This window comes from Perognathus longimembris, chromosome 16 (genome assembly GCF_023159225.1).
Source record: "Perognathus longimembris pacificus isolate PPM17 chromosome 16, ASM2315922v1, whole genome shotgun sequence".
In the NCBI taxonomy this organism is placed as follows: domain Eukaryota; kingdom Metazoa; phylum Chordata; class Mammalia; order Rodentia; family Heteromyidae; genus Perognathus; species Perognathus longimembris.
Window position 1 is genome coordinate 2,966,274 of NC_063176.1, and position 21,732 is coordinate 2,988,005.

The window sequence follows — 21,732 nt, forward strand, 5'->3', positions numbered from 1 at the left end:
CTATGCCTTGAATTGGTATCTCTGTTGCTTCTTCTGCGCCATGGATACTTAGATATGGTTTCTTGGTCATGTTCCAAAGTTTTCCCCTCCAGTCTATATACTTTTTAAGTGTGTGTGTGTGTGTGTGTGTGTGTGTGTGTGTGTGTGTGTGTATGGAAGTTTCAGTGTAGTATTTCCATGCATAGACACAGTGTTCTTGGAATAAATTCAACCAAACTCCAGCTCTATACCACCTGAATTTTATCTCAGCTTCTATCCTCTGCCAGTGTATCAACGAGATGCGACTGTACAACTTAATAATCTCGGTTTCATAATAACTCGTGCTTACAATGAGAGCTAAAATGTTATCTCATGATGTTTTGTGGTGATCAGATGTGTTAATATGTGAAAACTGTCCAGAATCTTAAATGATGCATAGGAAATACTATGTAAAGCTAACATTTTTCTTCCTCACTGCATTTACCCTCCATCTCTCTCTCCTTCTCTTGTTTTTTTCTCTCTCCAAAACATGAGCTGGAAGGTCCACAAAGGGAGAAACTTCCTAGAACACCGACTAACATATACTATATCCTGAATAAATGAATACGTAGACAACATGATCATCTTCTCACAAGTTATTCTGTCACATTAAAGTTAGAATTTATTAAAAAAAATAAACTTTAACACCAATTGTATATTACTATGATATGTCTGAATATATCATTCTGAATGAGAGTCCATTCTTACATCTTCCATGAGTTAAAAAAAAAAAAGACAGGAGGATGTGTGAGCCAGTTATAAAAAACCTTAGCAACACTTAGCAGTTCTTTGACAAATATTTATTGAGTGCCTACCATGTACAAATATCCCAGAGCCCTCCATCAGGTGTCCAAAAGGGATGCAAACTTTTCTCAGTCCCCTCTGTGGAAAGCAGAAAGGGGAGGTGAAATGTGAGCTTCTAAGTTTGGAGTCTAAGCTCCAACCTCATCACAAGCTTCCTCGCTGTGGAAATAGAGAGCTCTGGGTTCTGTTGTCCACACCTCTCCAAATAAAAATTTAAAAAACACGGGTAAATATAACACAGAAATCTTGAACCTGAGAAATACATTGAATTGGAAAACTCAACAGAGTCTTAACAATATACTGAATCAAGCAGAAAAGTCAGCCAACTAAAAATAGACCACTTAAAAATTATTCCATTAGAAGAACAAAAAGGAACAAAACATGCAGTAAGTTGGAAGGGCCCAATTGGACATAATACAGAAGCCTCAGTGTAAGAATAGAGACAGAAAAGGGCAAAGCGTGTTAAAATACAATTGTTGTGCGTGGTCGGGTGGTGCATTCTATACTCTCAGCACTTGGGAGGCTGAGACAGAAGGGCTCTACGTTTGAGGCCAGTGTGTGTGAGTATATAGTAAAAGAGAGATGAGATGAGAGAGAGAAAGAGAGAGAAAATGAGTGAGAAAAAGAAAGAAAAGGTAAAAATGAGGAGGAGGGAGAGAAGAAGAAAGAGAAGGAAGGAGGGAGGGAGGGAGGGAGGGAGGGAGGGAGGGAGGTAAGGACGAAGGAAGGATGTTGAAATGCTTTTTTAAATCTAAGTATGGAAATAGATATAAGGATTCAAAAGGGCAAAGATCACTAGACGAATGGAACCTGATGATGTCTACACTGAGAAACATCGTAATTAGATTGCCTAAAAGTCAAAGACAGAATTTTAAAGTCTAAAGGGAAAAGCAGTTTGTCATATAAAAGGGAGAACACATAATGCTATCCATATGCTAAATTTCTCTGCAGAATTATTGCAGACCAGGAAAAGTAAGACACTAACGTATAAAAGAAAGAAACTTTCCAGTCAAGAATGATATACCTGGCAAAGACGTCTTTCAGAAATGATGGAAAACATAAAATATTACCCCAAAATAAGAAAATGAATCATGAGTAGACCAACCTTACAAGAAGTTGTAAGGGAAGTACCTCAATTCCAAATGAAGACAATGAACACCAACCCCCAAATGCATAGATAAAAATATCAACCCTAAAGTTTAATGTAAAGCAACACAGAATACTTTAATACTGTAGTGGTAGCATGAAAATATAATGGTGGTATATACATTGAAAGAATAACAGTAAGAATTATAACCAGAGAAAATTTTAATGGAAATGCAATATAGAAAGAACACTAATATTTATTGCATAAAATAGGAATAAAGTATAGAGTTTTTCTATTCAAGATTAACGCTAACTTGTTATCACTTTAAAAATAAGATGCTGTAACTATAAAATCATCACCATAGTAAGTTTACTTAAGACATAAAAGATAGGGAAAAAACTAAAACATACTACTACAAAATATTAAAACACAAAGTATGTTAACAAGAGAATAAAGGGCAAGGGATAAATAGAGACAAGAGAAGTACAAAATTTCTAGAACAAAAATGAAATGGCACTAAGTCCTCATCGACCAGCAATTACTTTTAATGTAAATGAACTAAACTCTCAAATCAAAAGATAAAGAAACAAGACACTGTCCTGTGCTGTCTATAAAAGGATTCATCTTCAACTTAAGGACAGACATAGACTGAAGAAAAGGTGTGACAATATTATTCAAGGCCATGCTACCCCAAATCACAGAGATGGCTATATTGTATAACACAAAATGGAATAGAGGTCAAAAACTTTTACCAAGGGGCTGGGGATATAGCCTAGTGGCAAGAGTGCCTGCCTCGGATACACGAGGCCCTAGGTTCGATTCCCCAGCACCACATATACAGAAAACGGCCAGAAGCGGCGCTGTGGCTCAAGTGGCAGAGTGCTAGCCTTGAGCGGGAAGAAGCCAGGGACAGTGCTCAGGCCCTGAGTCCAAGGCCCAGGACTGGCCAAAAAAAAAAAAACTTTTACCAATATAAAACAGAGCATTGAACAATAAAGTGTCATTTCAACGGGAAGATATAATGTAAGGCAGGAACAACAGAATTACAATACTACCATAAAAAATTAACAAAATGTGCATCTAACATCAAAGCAGCTAAGTATAAAAAGCAGACATTGACAACTCTGAAGAGACAAATAGATAGCAATCCAATAATCGTAGGAAACTTCCACATCCAACTCTCTATAATGGCTAAACAATTTAGACAGAAAAATCAATAAGGATAAATCCCATGCCTGGTCACAGAAGAAGTATCAGCAAATTAAGAAGATTGACAACAGTACACATATATTTTCAGTGGAACTATCACAGTGGAACAAAAGGAAAAATAAATAGTAAAATTCACAAGTCCGTGCTTTAAACAATATGCTTTTAAAAAAACTATTAGGTCAAATAAATAAAAAAGAAGTTAGACTTATGTCAACACAAATGAAGGCACAACTTATCCAAACATATACAATGTAGAAAAAGCAGTATGAAGAGGAAATAATAAATGCTTCTCTTGCAACAAGCTGCGGGTTAAAAGCAAAGGTGAACAAAAAGAAGAAAGAAGAAAAGGAGGAAAAAGCAGAGGAGAAAGATCTCAAGCAACTTGGCTTTATAGAAAAATAATGAGCCAACCTCCAAACTACCTTAAAGAAGGAAATGAGTAAGATAAGCATAGAACAAAAATGTAGACTAAAACACAATTTTGAAAACAAAGAAACTGAGTTGATTTAAAAAAAGAGATCAACAAAGCATAGAGAAAACTCAAATGAAAGAAGAGAAATTATAAGTGAGCCTACAGCAATTAAAATTATCCTAAGTATTATCAACACTAGGCATATTGAAAAACGTAGAAAAAATGCATACATTCTTCAAATCATACAACCTACCAAGACTGAATCAAAAAGGAAGTCTGAACATACCAATAACAGATAAGAAATTGAAATAGTACACGTTACCAAATACTTAAAGAAGACGGAAACCAATTCTAAATATTTTCCCCAAATGGGAAGGCAAGAGTTATCTCCAGATTCATGTTTTAGAACAGCCTCATATCGAAACCAAAGCCAGAAAAAGATACCATAAGAAAATGACACACCAATTGTTCTTCTAGACTCCATTTTTATTTATTCCTATTTATAATTACCTTTGAAAGTAGATGCAAAAAATTCTCTGTAAAATATTAGGACACCAAACAAAGCATCACAGGGGAGCAGGAAGAGGAGGAGGAGGAGGAGGAGAAGGAGGGAGAGGGGGAGGGGGAGGGGGAGGGGGAGGGGGAGAGGAGGGGGAGGGGGAGGGGGAGGAGGAGGAGTGGGGGAGGGGGAGGGGGAGGAGGAGGAGGAGGAGGAGGAGGAGGAAGAGGGGAGGAGGAGGAGGAGGGGGAGGAGGAGGAGGAGGAGGAGGAGGAGGAGGAGGAGGAGGAGGAGGAGGAGGAGGAGGAGGAGGAGGAGGAGGAGGAGGAGGAGGAGGCACAGATATCTCAAGAGTTAATTTGTTTGGTGTGGGATAGGAGGGGAGACCTGGGAGAGAGCCAGCAAAGGGGTGACGTTGACCAAAATGAAGTGTGCTCTTTACTTGACTTAGGTAACTGTAACCCCTCTGTCCATCACCTTTATAAAAACAATTTTAAAAATTTCAAGAACAAAAGTAAGACATGAAGCAAACGTGCCAGTTAAAAACAATTGTCGTAAAGATCTTCACCAGCACAGCAACAGACAAAGGCCTAATATCCGTCATCTACAGAGAACTCAAGAAACTAAGCCCCTCCAAGCCCAGTAAACCAATTGTTAAATGGGCAAAGGAGCTAAAGAGAGACTTCACAGGAGAAGAAATAAAAATGGCAAAGAAACATATGAGGAAATGTTCAACATCCCTGGTAGTAAAGGAAATGCAAATAAAAACAACCCTGAGATACCACCTCACTCCAGTTAGAATGTCCTATACTCTGAACTCAGGCAACAACAAATGCTGGAGGGGATGCAGGGAAAGAGGAACCCTTCTCCATTGTTGGTGGGAGTGCAAATTAGTACAACCACTTTGGAGAACAGTATGGAGGTTCCTCAAAAAGTTCAACATAGACCTACCCTATGACCCAGCCATACCACTCCAATCTGAACAAAAGGCTTCAAGATATCAAAAAGACATCTGCACTTCCATGTTTATCACTGCACAATTCACAAAAGCCAAAATATGGAAACAACCCAGATGCCCCTTCACAGATGAATGGATCCAAAAAATATGGTACCTTTACACAATGGAATACTACATAGCGATTAGGAATGGTGAAATATTGGTATTCGCAGGGAAGTGGTCAGAACTTGAACAAATAATGTTGAGCGAGACAAGCCTAGAACGCAGAAAACAAAGGGGCATGGTCTCCCTGATATATGACTGTTGGCGGGGGGGGACAGTAGAGAACAGGTCTGCGAAACCAAAAACTTCTTGTCAAATGGTATTTCCCACAGGTTTGGGTCAGTGACCCAACATTATGTAACTAAAAACAAACAACTACTAAACATAAAAAGGTCTAAAATAGACTTCTCAGTGGATCACAGTAGCTCAACAGCTATGTACACATGATCATATAAGATGAGGAGAAGCACAAACAACTCCAAGAGAAGGACACAGGAGGACTCTATTGCTGACGTTACATTTAAAGTCCTAGGTGAATTTCCTTTGGTGTAGGCCACGTAGTTACTGTGTATGATTTTGGTACACTGTGTATTGTATATATGTCTACCTGACCTAGGGAAGGGAAAGAAAAACGAGGGTGTAAGCTATCACAAGAAATGTACTCACTGCCTTATTATGTAACGTACCCCTTTGCACAACACCTTGTCAACAAAATTTAATTAACAAAAAACAAACAAACAATGGTGGAGTGGCGCTGCGGCTCAGGGGGTGGACGCCAGCCTTGAGCTGAGGAGCTCAGGGACAGCGCCCAGGCCCCCAGTGCAAGCCCCACAGCCGACGAAACTGAATATTAAATCAAAATCAAAAAGAAGTGTTAGAATGACATTGCCCCATTCGTAAGGAAATGGAAGGACTTGGAAAAAATCATAGTAAGTGAGGTGAGCCAGACCCAAAGAAACATGGACTCTGTGGTCTCCCTCATAGGGATAATTAACACAGGTTTAGGCTAGTCACAGCAGAGGATCACAAGAGCCCAATAGCTTTGCCCTTATGAACACATAAGATGATGCTAAGTGAAATGAACTCCATGTTATGGAAACCACTGTCATATCACTGTTGTCATCACTTTCCACATGCCATGTGAAACCGTAGCTTCTATTGTTGATGATCCGCTTGTATCCCCTTCCTGACTGGATACTGTATATACTGGCATTAGAACTAGGGAAGGGAAAGGGAATATCAAAATCGAGAGACAACGCATAAAAAGACAAATGACTACAAAAGCAATACTTGCGAAACCATTTGGTGTAAAACAGCTGAACAACTCATGGGGGGAGAGGGAAAGGGGGAGGGGGGAGCGGGGAATTGAGGGAGGAGGTAACAAACAGTGCAAGAAATGCACCCAAGGCCTAACGTATGAAACAGTAACCGCTCTGCACATCACTTTGATAATAAATAAGAAAAAGAAGAAGAAGTGTAGAGTGTGGCTAAATGCTGCCGACCATTCTTCCTGTAATGGTTTTCTCCCGGCCGACAGCCTCACTAAGAGGCCGCTCCCGCGCGCCGTCCTAGCTGCATGGGAGGCTCAGAAGGACCACGCGGGTTCCAGGCTGTCTCCCCGCAGGAAGGGCAAGGAGTCTCTGCAAGAAGAAGCTGGGCTCAGCGATGGGGGAGGGGGGCTGTCATTCCAGCTAGGGCAGACAGTGGTGTGTGAATGTAGGTGTGTCCCAGCCAGGAGTGAACCCTACCCCACGCATCACCAGTGCACCTGCCCAGCAAGCACAAGGCCCCGAGGTAAACCTGCCCCCCGCCCCAGCCCTGTGCACACTACGGGGCGGGGCCTGCTAGCGCTCCCGTGAAATCCGTGTCCTCCACTCAGGAGTGCCAGCGTTGCGCTCAGGCCCTTCCCCCACCCGCGTGTCCCTCTGCCTCCCATCCGTGAGGCGAGGGGGGAGCTGGCGTGTGTCACCGTGCACACTCCCGCCGTGGCTGCTGTGTGCCACCGCACGCTCGGCCTCCCTTCGCGTGTAAGAGCGTGGGGGTCGCCCAGCCACACGCTGAGCTCTGCTTCCTTCTCCCTTTCTGAGTCAGTCCGCTCAGCTACGGATTGCAGAGCCAGAAAGCAGACGGACACAGTCGCCGACGACCTGACGAGCCTTTGTTTTTCCAAAGCAGACAAATAAGTGACCAGCCAGCGTGCGAGAAGGTGCTCACAGAATCGAGAATGAGAGGACTGAACACTGCAAGGAACGCCTCGGGAAGCCGAGAGCAGAGGACGGAGGCGCAGAGCCGTGCCCGGGCAGACCCTCGGCGAGACTCCACCTCCCCTGAACCGGAGAGGCGGTAGACACGGCTCAAGTGGAAGAGCGCCGGGTGTAAGCGAGCAAGCAAGCTGAGGAAGCACACTAGGCCCGAGTTCAAGCCTTAGTAACAGCAAGAACAACCACCAGACCTAATGTGGGTGTTAGGATGGTTATTACCAAAAATCACGGCTTTACAAGCATTGCTGGTGATGTGAAGAAAACAAATGTTTTGTACGATTGGCAGAAATAAAAACTGAAGCAGCCATTATAGAAACCAAGACAGAGGTTTCTTTAAAAAAAAAAGAACAAACTGAACACACACTCTTTGAACCAACCTTTTCATTTCTATATATTCATAGGAATTCAAGTTTATTGCAGCCTTATCCCCAAGAGCCCAGTCTGTAACAACATAAAGTCCATTGCTAGGTAAATGGACAAAGAAAATGAGATATACACAATGGATACCAGTCAGCCTTTAAAAAAGACCTACAAAGTCTTCCTCCTCTTCCCTTTTGGTTATACAGAGGACTCCCAGTCGGGATTCAGAGATCACAGTGCCATGGAGTTGCGTCAGAGGGATGTTAAGGATCTCTTAAAACGCTTCTTTTATACTTTCAAAACGAAGGATTTTTTTTTAAACCTCGTGAAAGTTGTGTGTGTGAACAGATGCGCTTTGGAAAAACAACATTTGATCGATACTGGCTAGAGAACAAAGAGAGCCAGACCTGAGCGATTTGCACATTTGGCTACTGCCTATCAATCCCCAGTGACAGCCACGCAGGGAGATGTTCCGCCCAGACTCAGAGGAGCTGCACTGATTTCCGTTAGGCACGCTTCCGCTAAAATAGATTAATTCTTAGTCATCAGAATCCGATTTGGGCTCCAGCTTAGCCGGCACATTTTCAGCCTATGAAGAAAGTCATGGTAATTTTCCAATCATTTGATGGAAAAGAAGCCAGGAAAGATGAAGAAAGGAGAAGCACAACACCAAGACGTCAAATCTTTCTTGGTTCTCTGGCCTAATAAACATTATCTGCATAGTGTTTCCTTTCACCAAGCATAATTCCCCTAGTACACAGGAGTAGGAATGTTCTCACTGTATATACGTTACAATTTTGAAAAGCGACATTAGAAAAAGACGAATTCATTAACCCCAGTCTGGCTGTGGTTGCTATTGTTGCTTGTGGAGTAAAGCAATGGTCTTGGGCCATACCAAAGACATAGACAAGCTTCAAGAGAGAGATTTTTTTCCTAATAACTTTTCAGGCTTGAGATTGACAAAAGAGAAGTTACTAAAGCACTCCCTTACAGTTAAGATCTTACATGATCTTGGTTCATTTGTCCCAACTGAGAAATCAACATTCACTATGATATAGCAGATATATGATTGGCATTTCCCCACTATCGTTCTTCTGATGTTGCAGGAGCTCATTCAAGACAACACGTTGCATTCAGTGGTGTTATTTTCTTAGTCTCCTCCACTTTGTGACGGTTTCTTAAGTGCTTTTTCCTTTTCTTGTTTTCCATGAGCCCTGGCAGTCTTTTTATAATGTGTTTAAATGCTATCATAAAACATAAGGCTAAAGAGAAGAGAAGAAATGGCCACACACATGAACAGAAGCTGGAAAGCAACTGGCTCACGGGACAGTGACTCAACAGACTGAGAAAAATAAGAGCGAAATGAGCAATTGTAAAAGCAGAGCAGCGAGCCAGCTGGCAGCTACCGAGTCTCAAGGAGTGTGAGAACTCAGCGCCCCGGCTCGCCCTGCAGGGAGGCCGGGGGCTTAAAGAAGAGGCAGGACGAGAATCCCTGTCACGAGCAGCTCGTGGGCCGTCTGTCTAAGCGTGGAGTGGAGACACTTACTTTCCCACGCGGATGGATCCCTGTGACCCCCATGGCGCAGCTGAGGCTTTCCCCACGCTCACAGCCTCTCGTGCGCTGGCGTGAGGGATGTGCGCCTGGCTCGGGTGAACGGCTGTGCTATGTTACACCATGCTGGGATAAGAACACAGTTCCTGCGTCCGAACCGCTCGAGTCAGTGCTGCCCCTCAGCTGAGGGCCGCTCTCGGGGGGCAGGCGGGAGGCGGGTTTCCATGCAAGAGACTGTGGGGTTGGGGTGCTCTGGAAATGGAATGGGAAGGGCTGGGGAGAACATCAAGTCCTGACCCGGTGTCGGGGCGAAGGGAATTCAGCTGGCCCGGGGCTGGGGGTGGGGGGACCCTTCTCACGCTGGCTTCCCAAAGGGGCCGTGAGCCGAAGCAACTGCGTGTGGACGGAGGCAGAAGCCCCCCGGCGAAGATGGAAGTCCTGTGAGGATGCAGGTCCAAGGGGAGGAGCAAGCTATTTAACCTCCGTCACCCCGGCTTCGCGCGTTTGTGAAATGGGTGTCATCACACAGCACGTCCGTACTGCGCCGCGATGACCTCAGATTTGTGACGCCCCTGGAGCACTGCCTGGCACAGTATGCTCCTAGAGAAGTACTTGTGCAACGGATAATTGTGCAGGGGAGATTTGCAGAGCACGTGCTTCACCACGCAAGCGCGGGCTGCAATGGGATTAACCGTCTCTATGGGGAGAGTCACGGACCGGCTTGGAATGTGGGAAAGCGGTTTCTTCTCAAGTGGTTTAGAAGTTCTCCATGAAGCTGTGCTCCAACAGCACGCCAACCGAACCCCAGAGGTTTTACTCTAATCGTTGCATGCTTCGTTCTTTTTTTTTTTTTTTTTTTCCGGCCAGTCCTGGACCTTGGACTCAGGGCCTGAGCACTGTCCCTGGCTTCTTTTTTGTCAAGGCTAGCACTCTGCCACTTGAGCCACAGCGCCCCTTCTGGCCGTTTTCTGTATATGTGGTGCTGGGGAATCGAACCCAGGGCTTCATGTATGTGAAGCAGGCACTCTTGCCACTAGGCCATATCCCCAGCCCCCATGCTTCGTTCTTGAAGTAAGGATTACCGCAGTCTGAATTTTGGTAGGTATGCTACAAAATTCCCTACACACATTGTGTTTCTTCTATATTGCAACCCCGTTAAGAGGAGAACGAGTACTCCCCTTCCCTTTACAGGCAGAGGGGCTGCAGCTCGGGAAGGCTGTGTCCTGGGGTTGTAGCTGGGCCCCGAGCGCGGTGCTTACCCTCGCTGCCTCCCCCCCACTCTGCTGCTCTGCGGCTGCACAGTCCAGACTTGATTTCCAAGCATCTGCACTCTGATAAAATGCGAGCTCGCATTGGTAAACAACCCAGCCGTGTCAGATAGCAGCTGCTTCGTGGAAGACCAAAGATTTCAGTCTTAAAAGGTAAATCTATTTTTATTGGCAAGGTGATGTACAGAGGGGGGACAGTTACATAATAAGGTAGTGAGTACATTTCTTGTCTAATTGTTACACTCTCCTTCGTTTCTCTTTCCCTTCCCTAGTTCAATATCCTAGCTCAATATACAATATCCAGTGTACCAAAATCATATACAGTGACCACAGAGGGTACGCCAAAGGAAATTCACCTAGTACATCAAACATTACGACAACAACCAAGTCCTCCCGTTTCCTTCTCTTGGAGTTCATTTTGCTGAGCCTCATCTTATAGACTCATATGTACGTAGCTGTTGGGCTCCTGGGATCCTCTGATAGGTCTGTCCTAGACAAAAGGTAAAAATATGGACATGCACAACCGAACCTGTAATTATGATCCACATGCCGGGTCGCATTGTGCTAGTCAGCTTCGTCTCGGGATAATGACATACTTGAGGTGATTTGCTCAGAAGGAGAAAGGGTTCGTGTTAGCTCCGTTTTGGGGTGCCCAGTCCATAAGTGACTGGCCCCTTGATCCGGGCCTCCGGTAGAACAGCACATGGTGGAGAATGTGTGGCGCAGCCCAGCTTTCCGTCGCATAGGCCGGGAGCAAGCAAGGGGGGCAGAGGCCTCGTCCCTGTGCCCTGTGGAGGGTTTGTCTCCAGTGACTGAGGGCCTTCACATGAGGCCCCGACTCCTCCAGCCCCCCCCCCCCCATAGCGCCACCTTGACGGCCAAGCTTTAAACACAGGGACCTTTTGAGAGAAATTATTTTATATAAAAAGGTACTTTGTTATGTGTTTAGTTTGAGGATACGTATCACGGCATCAAAACACACCCCTTTTCTCTAATCCTAGCATCTAATCCAGCTCTAACCTCTAGCATGTTGATCCTTTAAAAACAGTTCATGCGAATCACTAATCCACTAATTCACAGGTACCTGTAGGCCTGCCCGAAGTCAGCAACTGTGCCTGCTGGTTGAGTAATAACTGAAGCTTTTATAACTACTAATGTTCAACTTATGCATCCCCTGCCAAGTCTACCACAAATCTCAATGTTTAAAATAGCCTGACAAAACTAAATTTTTACCAGGTGAGCTGGAGATACAAGGTCAGGTTCAAACAGTTAAAAGAATAACAACAACAAAAAAGACAAAAGCATTCCAAATAGCGGACAATCCTTGCTTTCAAAGCAACAGGCACTGCAATGCTCTTTTGCCTTTCAATATCTATTCTTCCCAACCCACTATCCGAACTCCAGTTCTTCAACAGAGAAATCAGGATCCAGGTGGTAACAGTCTTTCATCAACAAAATCCAATGCAAGAATATACTAGTACAATGTCTTAACAGTTGTGAAGGAACCAATTAATGAGAAACCAATTATGAGAAAAGGTACATAGTAGAATAAAATATTTAGAAATCTTTGTACTCAAAATAGTGCAACCCTACTCAATCGTTTTCAGGAAATCATGCATAAATATAACTCAATGTGAGTGATTTTACTGAGCCAAAGAATTGAACACTCAGAAGATACCTAAATCAACCTTGCTGAACAGTGAAGCCCAGAATCATAGCTGCATGTAGGCCTAAAGAAAAACCAATAAAGGGGCTGGGAATATGGCCTAGTGGTAGAGTGCTTGCCTTGTATACATGAATATCCAGAAGGGGCGCTGTGGCTCAAGTGGCAGAGTGCTAGCCTTGAGCAAAAAGAAGCCAGGGACAGTGCTTAGGCCTTGAGTTCAAGCCCCAGGACTGGCAAAAAGAAAAAAGAAAAGAAAGACCAATCAAACCAAAGGAGTGAAAATTGTCTGACAAAGACCCCAAATCACTATTCTAAAGTTATTTGCAATACTTTTACCTTTAAGCCATCTAGTCAATTTCATTAGTGGATTTCGGTCACTATAACATTAGTATTTTTATCTGTAAGATTTGCTGTAGCATTCTGGCATCTGTACTTAATAATCTGGTTCTCGTATTCTTGAGCTCTTTCTCGTTTTTAAATATAGTTTCTCTTCCTGATAGGTGTAAGCAATGTTTGCTAGCACTGTTTCCTACTAGTAGTTTTCTGTATTGCTTCTCACTCCCTACTTTCTGAAAAATGTACACATCCCCAAGTATGTTGACAGTTTGAATAAACACGTAGTACAAGTAGATCCTAGGTAAGGAAGGATCTGAGCTCTTTGCCCAGAACTGATGTGTCTAAGCAGCCAAGCCTGGATCTCGAGACAGAGTGGCTGCCCACAGGCTTTGGTGTTTCACTTCGTGCTCAGGGAGGTCAGGCTACATAATAATGTGCAAGCTGTCAGAGTCAAAACGGAGTCGCTCGGGCTGGGGATATGGCCTAGTGGCAAGAGTGCCTGCCTCATATACATGAGGCCCTGGGTTCGATTCCCCAGCACCACATATACAGAAAAAAATGGCCAGAAGTGGCGCTGTGGCTCAAGTGGCAGAGTGCTAGCCTTGAGCAAAAAGAAGCCAGGGACAGTGCTCAGGCCCTGAGTTCATGGTCTAGGACTGGCCAAAAAAAAAAAAAAAAAAAAAAAAAAAAAAAAAAAAAAAAAAACGGAGTCGCTCATGCCAGCCCTAACGAAATATCTACATAAAGCAGAGAGGCTATGCAGGAAAGATTCTCACCCGCAACTGCCTGACCATAACAAGGTGTACAGCCTAGCACAAGGGCTTCTCATGAAACCTTACTCCAAACAAATTTCCACAGGACACCTGCCCACCACTGCCTGTTCTACTTCACAGTGGTAGCACCTTGTTCCCAAGGCTCATGACAAAGGTTTATTTCAACTTATCCGTTTGCCTCTATAAGCTTTCTCGTCAACTTTTGAAAAATGTACTCATGGCACACTATGACACAAATGTTCTCATCGCAATGCTATCTTGTTTACACATAAATACCATTACTCTTCAGAGAATCTCTGCCTGTGTTGTTTAGCTTGACACTGATGCACTAAATATAATTTGACCCTCCTTGGTTGACTCGGTTGGTAGGCATCGTTCTGCTCAACAAGTTCTCCGTGAGTGCTGAAGAACAAAGAGCACTTTTCCTTTATTACAATATGTGCTGGGTGTGGCTTTTGCTACTTCCTTCTGCTCAGTGATATAAAATCCAAATCCCGTCTGTACCCCAGACCCCACCGCCCCTCAGATCCTCAGAGATAGTCTCTCTTAGGAAACATGGTGTTCGCGAATGTCCCGGCTCCGTTATTCTTGTTTTTCCTATGGAAATTCTTACTGCTCCCAATGATTACTTTCACCCCTGCTACAATTTGCTCCACCCACCACCAAAGCTGGGGGCTGGAGTGTCCTAGGGGATTATTTTTTAACACAGATACTATTAGTCAACTGATGTATTTTATTTAAAGCCTTCAGAAATCCTTACATAGGACAAATCAAAGCCATGTTTTTTGAACGACTGTTTTCCTAGAGAATTTTAAATATTAGATGAAAGCTTGGGTAGGCCTAGCAAAAAGATGTACAATGTATCTTCTACACATCATTTCTGGATGGAAAACTATCATGGGATTTTGGGTAATAAATTGAATAATCATTTTTGAATGAGTGCTTAAGTTGAGCAGATTTTTTGTTTGCCTCAAGAATTCATATAGACATCGTTCTAAATTCAAGAAACCAGTATTTTATATCTCAGTAAATTTATTTTTTTTAAAAAAGCATTTTCTTCTCCATGAAACTATCCCTATTTTTCTTAGTTGGATGTATGTTTTCTACTTTGAACTACCGTTTAGCAAGGGTTCATGAACACCTAATAGGTAATTCTTAACTTTTTATCTAATTTGGACATTTATTTTTTTCCTCTTGCTGAAAAATGAACAGTTTGGGGACAGTGTTCTGATGTGCTCACCTCTGCAGGGCCCAAAGAAACAAAATAATAGTCATTCAACAAGGAGATGTTTGAAGAAAAAGCACTTGACGGTCATAAATGCATAAAGTTACTTTATTTTAAGTATACATTTAATTTTGAAAAATATAAATGCTAAAATATCTCATCTTCTTCATCTCTTAATTCCATAAAAGTCACAATAGAAAGCTTCATAAAACTGTAAAATACTATGTTATAGGAATTTTAGGTTTTATATTGGAAAAAAATTATTAGTAATATATTGAAATGTTTTCTGTTCTTTATCATTTTGTTCCACCATGTTGATCTACTTCATTTAAAATAAAAAGATGCATCATTTCTCCAAAGTTAATAAAGACTTAAGAGAATAAAAATAAGAATATCTGAAAGTGCGTATTGATTCTGAAAAGTAATGTGTACGATATGTACCCGCCATGAAAATGGCTAAGAAGAGGCAACTGTTCTTCTTTTCACATTGCAGGACTGGGACAAAGTGACTTCTGGCTCTCAAAGTCTCACTGGGTGACTTTAGCCCTGAGTTGCAATATTTGCCTAAAATAAGAATTCAGGAATTTGGTGTAGACACATGTAGAGCTCAATGAAATGAACTGAGCCAAGAGGGAATAATAGGCCCCAATCTGTGGTTTGCAAACACAACCTGGCATATTCTACAGGAGTTTTTTTTCTTCCTTTCTTTTTTCCCAGGTTGTCACGAAGCTCAGTACAACCAGATGAAAATTCCCTTCACACAGTGAGCCGTTACACGGCCGCACGAGCCACCGGGGCCTCCGGGCTTCGTGTCTGTGCTGGGAGAACGGATCGGGAATATCACGGACTCTAAGTAAGAAAATCTCAGGTTTCGGCACCAAAATCATGAAGTGGTATGAAAAGGATTGAAGCAAGCTTTGTCCCATCCCTGAACAACGTCAACCTCTGTGATACAAATCAAACGGTTTTGATTTTTTTTTTTAAGATAGTCAGCAGTCAATACATTTCAAGTACTTTAACACAGTTACAAAAAAAAAAGAACCAAAAAACACGGAAGACAATCATTTTCTATATTAAACACCCAAATCTAGAGCTGACAAAAGATTTACTCTGTGTGTGTTGTTGCCTGTGCATGAAATACACCCAAACTGGATGACTGATGCAGACGTTGCTTTTTCTCCTAGTCTTTCAGGTGAGGGCTGATGAAACGTTTGGTTTTCCTGTTTCTCAGTCACTAAGTCCCTTCCCTAGACCGTCTCTCAACCCTGACTGGAGGGAGAGGCAAGTCCCATGCTGTCCTACCGCACACAAGACAACTGGGATCCTAGGTATCTGCTGCACACGGTAAAGAGTGGCCTTTCTCAAGAGGGGCAGCTCCGGGAGCTTTCCTCCGGAACGCGGACCCAGAGGCTTTCCTGTTCCACGGATAGGCAGAGGCGGCTGACATCCTTTTCCTGCCAGCACTCAGTCTGGGCAGTCAGGAGGCTCCTGGTTAAGAACTCTGCCCTTAGGTTATACACTTCAAGAGACCTGAATCTCTGAACTCCAAATTCACATCAGGGGAAAAAAAGAAAGAATTACTTGGTAAAATAAAACAAAACAAACATTACACTGGGTGCCTTGGTGGCTCACGCCTGTAATCCTCGCTTCTCAGGAGGCTGAGATATTCGGATCTTGGTTTGAAGCCAACCATGGCAGCAAACTCTGTGAGATTCTTAGTTCCAATTAACCACGAGAAAGCCACAAGTAAAGCTGTGGCTCAAGAAGTCGAGTGCCAGCCTTGAGTGAAAAGCTAAGAGGCAATGCCCAGGCCCTGAGTTCAAGCTCCTGTACACACACACACACACACACACACACACACACACACTACTGTAGTATTCATGTCTAGTTTACAAAACCATCTAAAAACAAAGCCCTCCCAAGTCTATTTAGTTCTTTCTCAGTGGCTCCGTATAGAACTTAGGTTTCTCTTGTTAGAGCTACTTCTGTTCCTCAGTAATGAAAAGCTTGGATGCTAATTGTTCCTTGTAGCAAATATAAGGTACTTTTTTTTAATGTGTTGACATCACCAATACCAAACTTTCTCCCCAATTACAGAGTACGGATTGGAAGTGAGAATGTAGGTAGCTTTTACCTTTCCTCAAGGGTTGAGGTGATGAGTTGTTTCGGGTCTCTGAAGGGAATGGAGAGGGCCCTTAAGTTTCAAATATGCGATTCATGATTAGAAAAATGGTATTTAGAGCTGTTGTGAAAGTGAACTAAAACCGGTGGCTCATGCCTTATAATCCTAGTTACTCAGGAAATGGGGATCTGAGAATTGCTGTTTGAAGCCGGCCTGGCAGGAAAGTGCTTAAGACTCTTATTAACCAGCCAAACGCTGGAGTGGAGCTGTGGCTCAAAAGAGCCTTGAGCAAAGAAAGCTAAGGAACATTCGTAGGCCCTGAGTTCAGGCCCTGGTACGGACAAAAAAAAAAGAGCAAAAGTGCCTTTAACTGTATCTGAGTAATAAAATATATTTATACTTCAATAATGGTAATTTTCTTGAACGTGCTGGTGGAATTTTCAATTTTTCCTATGTGGTCTAAGTTTTCTGAAAACTGACACGAGGAACTGCTAACTTGGCCCTTTGTTTACTGTCTTTTTTTTCTTTTTGCACATGTGTGCACCACACACACAGACACACACACACACACACAGAGCACATATACAAACATGCAAATATATCAAAATGAAAAGAAAAAGCCTAACAATACTGCATAGGACATGGATGGGATAATACAACCAGCATCTGTGTGTGGATACCATTGATCATCATCACACATGAGTTACTTCCTCTGTCAAAAAATTTCCCTCTTCTCCCTCAGTCTTCCTCAGAGAACTGTTCACATTCTTTCAAAGAAAGATGAAAATGAATGCTTAGAAACATGGTGTTTTAAAGTCTGATTTAGCCTTCTGGCTTACCCTAGAGAATGTGTGTGTGTGTGTGTGTGTGTGTGTGTGTGTGTGTGTGTGTGTGTGTGGCATATGTGTGTGTGAGTGTGTGTGTGTGCATGTAAAAATCACATTTATATACAATACCATTTTTACAGAAAGCCTGGCAGCTACAAATAAGAGGTAGAACTACTCAAAACTATGTTTCCTGCTGCAGGAAAAATTCATTTTCTTTACAGTAATTAAAAAAAAAGTTTAAAAAGTTGACAAAAAATAAGTTGCAGGTTAGGCCCCATAATTTAAACAACAAAATCTAGGAAGAAAAATATTCTTCAATGTACTCAACAGAGAAGTTCATTAAAGGGTTAAAAAAAGTTGCATAGGAAAAAGGGACATTCCAGCACTTGCTACAATGGTGGCAATGGTTTCTCTCTATGGGGTAGAAGTACCTTTAGATTGTCTTCTTACAGTAAGTCTACGGTTAGGGCTGACAAGCAAGAGCAGGCTAGAAAAGCAGCATGGTTTCAGTCCTGCGGAGCCTGGCCGGGGGAACTGGCTCTGTCTGGAGTTCTGGGTTTGTTCTCCCAGACAAAGACAAGCCAGTAAGCGGAGCTCCAAAGCTAAAGTTTTCAGTTCCTTCAATAGTTTAATAAAAGGTGTTTAAAAATCCTTAATACTTCTGACCTCTGCTTACTCAAAGAAAAAACAAACCACGTAGGATCTGTGCGTGTCTTCAGAGACAGAAGAATCTGTCAGAGGATCTGTCTTAAGAAAGCTTGAGAAGGTGAGGGACTTCCTCAGATGCTGTTTACAAGGAGTAGAGCACAAGGGTCTGGGTGTTACCTATGCAAGAGAGAAGCAGAGAGACTTCTGGACTTGGACAGTGACCAAAGACTAAAACGAAACACAAATTAAAAATAATAAACAACATCTGGACAAAACAAAAAAGGAAACAGCAACGTTCACAACAAAACTTGTCAATGTGAAAGAAAGACAAACAGGTTACAATGTAGTTTCTGTTCCCTTGCTCCTCCACGAGTGATCACTGTCTTCAGGCTCAAGTTCTACTCTAATTTGAGGCACAACTTTCACTGGAGTTCTAGGAGGACTAGAGGAAAAGAAAAGAAAAAAAGAAAAGAAACAGTAAGTAAATCTTGTTTTCTTTACCTTCTGTTCAATGCTTATCCACTGTACAGAATTCAAACGTATCTAACTTTGTGTTCGGATACTCATCCCTTCCTTGTGTAATAAGAACAAGACGTATCAAAAATTGACCCAGGTGCTAACAGAGTCTAGAGACTCAAGTGAAGCCAGATGCCAGTGCCTCACACCTAGCTCACACCTGTTAGCCTAGCTACTCTGGAAGCTGAGCTCTGCAGACCCAAGTTCAAAGCCAGCATGGGAAGGCAAGTCCATGAGCCTCTTCAGTTAGTCACCTGTGGCTCAAGTGGCAGAGTTAGGTAAGCCTTGAGTGGAAAAAGCTAAGAGATAGCACCGCATCCTGATTTCCTAGTGCTGGCACGCACACAAAAAAGGAGAAAAATTCATATGCTGATTTTAAGAAACAATAACAAAGACAAAAAAGGAACAAGCAGATAGGTCATATTCCTGGTAATTAAAAAACAAATACAAAAAAGACTGACATGTTGACAACATTTGGAGACTTCGGTCTTTGGAAAACCGGGAAAGACCTGTCATTTTCAGAGCTAACTTGTTATGGGAAGAAAAAGACTGGATGTAAAATTCTAGGAAAATACCTGTTACCCTTCAATCAGTGATGACACTGAAATGGTAACTGCTCATTTTGATTCCGGGCTTTAACTTGATAAGGTGGAGAATATCTAAGAGCAAGCAGGTCTCGGAGAGTGTTTTCGAGAAGCCTATGCGGGCGTGATTATTGGGTAATTTACTTAAGATAAATCCTAGAGAGGACAAAGAACAAGGAGTTCTGCCAGTCTTCACCATTGGACCGCATTTGTATGAGACAATCACTCCGCAGAGCAAGAGGCAAGTGGCTCTCCTTTACCTTGGCATACCGAGAGACTGAAGGAAAGGAATTTTATCAGCATGATGTGTGGCGTTCAAGGAATGTTGATGATCTTTCTCCTGAAAGAAAGCAAAATTGAGAATCAAAAAAAAAATAGTGTATCTTTAGCAAAGTATAAAGGCAGAATTAAAGCAACAGTCTTCACAGAACATCACAGAGGAATCTCACATGTAGAGAGTAAGAAACACGAGTCAGGCCCCTTGGCGGTTGTTTCAAAGTCAGTGTGGGCAGTGCATGAGCCAATGCTGCCCTCCTGCCTTTGGGTTCTCTGGAGTGAAGCACTATTGTCTATCCTTCTAGTGAGAAGGGCTAAAAGAATTAGGCTCTACAGGGCGAGCACCATTTTAACGTCCAATGCTTGCCCTTCTAGTCCCTTCCATGTTCAATCTTTAGCTATTATGCAAGAGAGAAAAAGAGGGGCTGCTAGGGGGCCCCACCTGCCATCCTAGCTACTCAGGAAGCTGCGATCGGAGGGTGGAGGTTTGAAGCCGGTCCAGGCCCGAAGGCCCACCTGACCCTCATCCACAATTCACCCACAAGAAGCTGGGAGTGGGGGTGTGACTTAAGGGGTGGAGCAATAGACGTGAGCACAAAAGCTAAAGGACAGCCCTCCGGTCCTGAGATCAAGCCCGGGCAGGGGAGTAGGGAGAGGAGGGAACCAGAAAAGAATGTGGAGGTATGATAGTCCAGCTCTATTTGGATAAAGTTTGCTCATCGTTCATGGACTATAAGAACTGCCATGTTGGTAGGGAAGCGTGCAGGCTCCTCCCCTGCCTTCTCTAGAGATGAAAGATGAAGTTGGAACATGCTCTGGGGGAACTGCAACTCACAATAGAACTCCAGCCAGGCACTGGTGGCTCACACCCGTAATCCCAGCTACGCAGGAGGTTCAGATCTGAGGTTCTCAGTTTGAAGCCAGCCCTGGCAGAAAGGAGACTGTGTCTCCAATGAACCAGCAGAATAGTTCAACTAGAGGTGTGGTTCAAGTGGTAGAGCACCAGTGATGAGCCAAATGGCTGGATGGCCAGCAGTGCACACCTGCGGTTGCGTGTGCGCGCGCACACACACACACACACACGCACGCGCGCGCGCGCACACACACTGAATAAAAGAAACTGCTAACCAAATCCCATTGGTAAAAATGCACCCAAAACAGCCTCAGTTACAATTTAGAGTTACATGCTGGGCTACAGATGGAAGGCTGCTTTCTTTACTCCTTAAACCTGCGGTGGTAAAAAGCATCCAAGAGGGAAGCTTCCCAATGAGTCCTTTCCCCCGGAGTTGATGTGCTTGTGTAAGTCCTTCCTATACTCCAACCGAGATGTTCCCCACCACCAAGACAAGATAGCGGAAGTGCAGAAGCAGTGGTCCACCACTTCTTGATTCTAGAAGACAGAGGTTTCTGCTTTGGTTTCTCTCTTTTTTTTTTTTTTTTTAACCAGCTCTGGGGCGTAGGCAGTCCTGTGGACATGCCCATCATGCCAGGGGCCTTGTGACAACTTGGAAGCATATTCAAAACTCCAATCAAGTCAGAAGAAACTTAGTCCTAGCTGACAGCCTGATGCATAATGTTAGGCGAGACGGGGAGCTAGAACTGCCACATCAGCCATCAGCTGCTCCTATATTTTTGAAAGTCAAGACAGTTTGCTGGTCTAAGCTGCTAAGTTTTGTGGTAGCTGGTTATTCAGCAAGTGAAAACTAATATATTCCCCCAGATTTTATCTTCATTCATTTTAATCCTTTCTTGGGATGCTAACATATTTTTGGGGTGCTGGTCCTGGTTCTTGAACTCAGGGAATGGATGCTATTTCTGAGCTGTTGCCACTCAAGTCTAATACTCTACCACTTGAGCCACGCCTCCACTTGTGGCTTTTGGGTGGTTATCTGGGAGGTAATAAGATTCTCATGGACTTTTCCCCTGAATAGCTAGGGTTAAATGTGGAAGCTACCAGTGCCCAGCAGGATGCTAACGTCTTACTGATGTTCAAGTGGCATTGTCAACTAGACATAAAAAAAAAGAACTCAACTGTGTCTGTTCCTATAACAGATGAATGTAATTTAAAGTGCATTTGGATCTAGAATAGATTTTCTTCAAATGAGAATGCAGAGCGCATAATACTTTGAAGGCAATTTTAATTGCTATTGGAGAAGCTTGAGATGTTTACAAAAATTACTAGAGTGGCCTGTTAACTCAATTACAAAAGAAAAAAATGACATGTCATAAACTATATTAGCTGGAGGCACCAGGCTCTTAACCCAGCAAGACCCATGCAGTCAGACTTTG

General features: G+C 43.1%; 1 protein-coding gene across 1 annotated transcript in view; it reads right to left on the reverse strand.

The window, feature by feature from the left end:
• Positions 1 to 17,504: 17,504 nt before the first annotated feature.
• Positions 17,505 to 21,732, reverse strand: part of Slc4a4 (solute carrier family 4 member 4) — a 178,948-nt gene continuing 174,720 nt past the window's right edge. Inside the window, exons 22-23 of the mRNA XM_048364722.1 lie at positions 19,428 to 19,507; positions 17,505 to 18,509 (exon numbers count right to left, since the gene is read on the reverse strand). Coding sequence (XP_048220679.1) covers positions 19,464 to 19,507 — 44 coding nt within the window. The 3' untranslated portion in view covers positions 17,505 to 18,509; positions 19,428 to 19,463. The remainder of the gene's footprint in view (positions 18,510 to 19,427; positions 19,508 to 21,732) is intronic.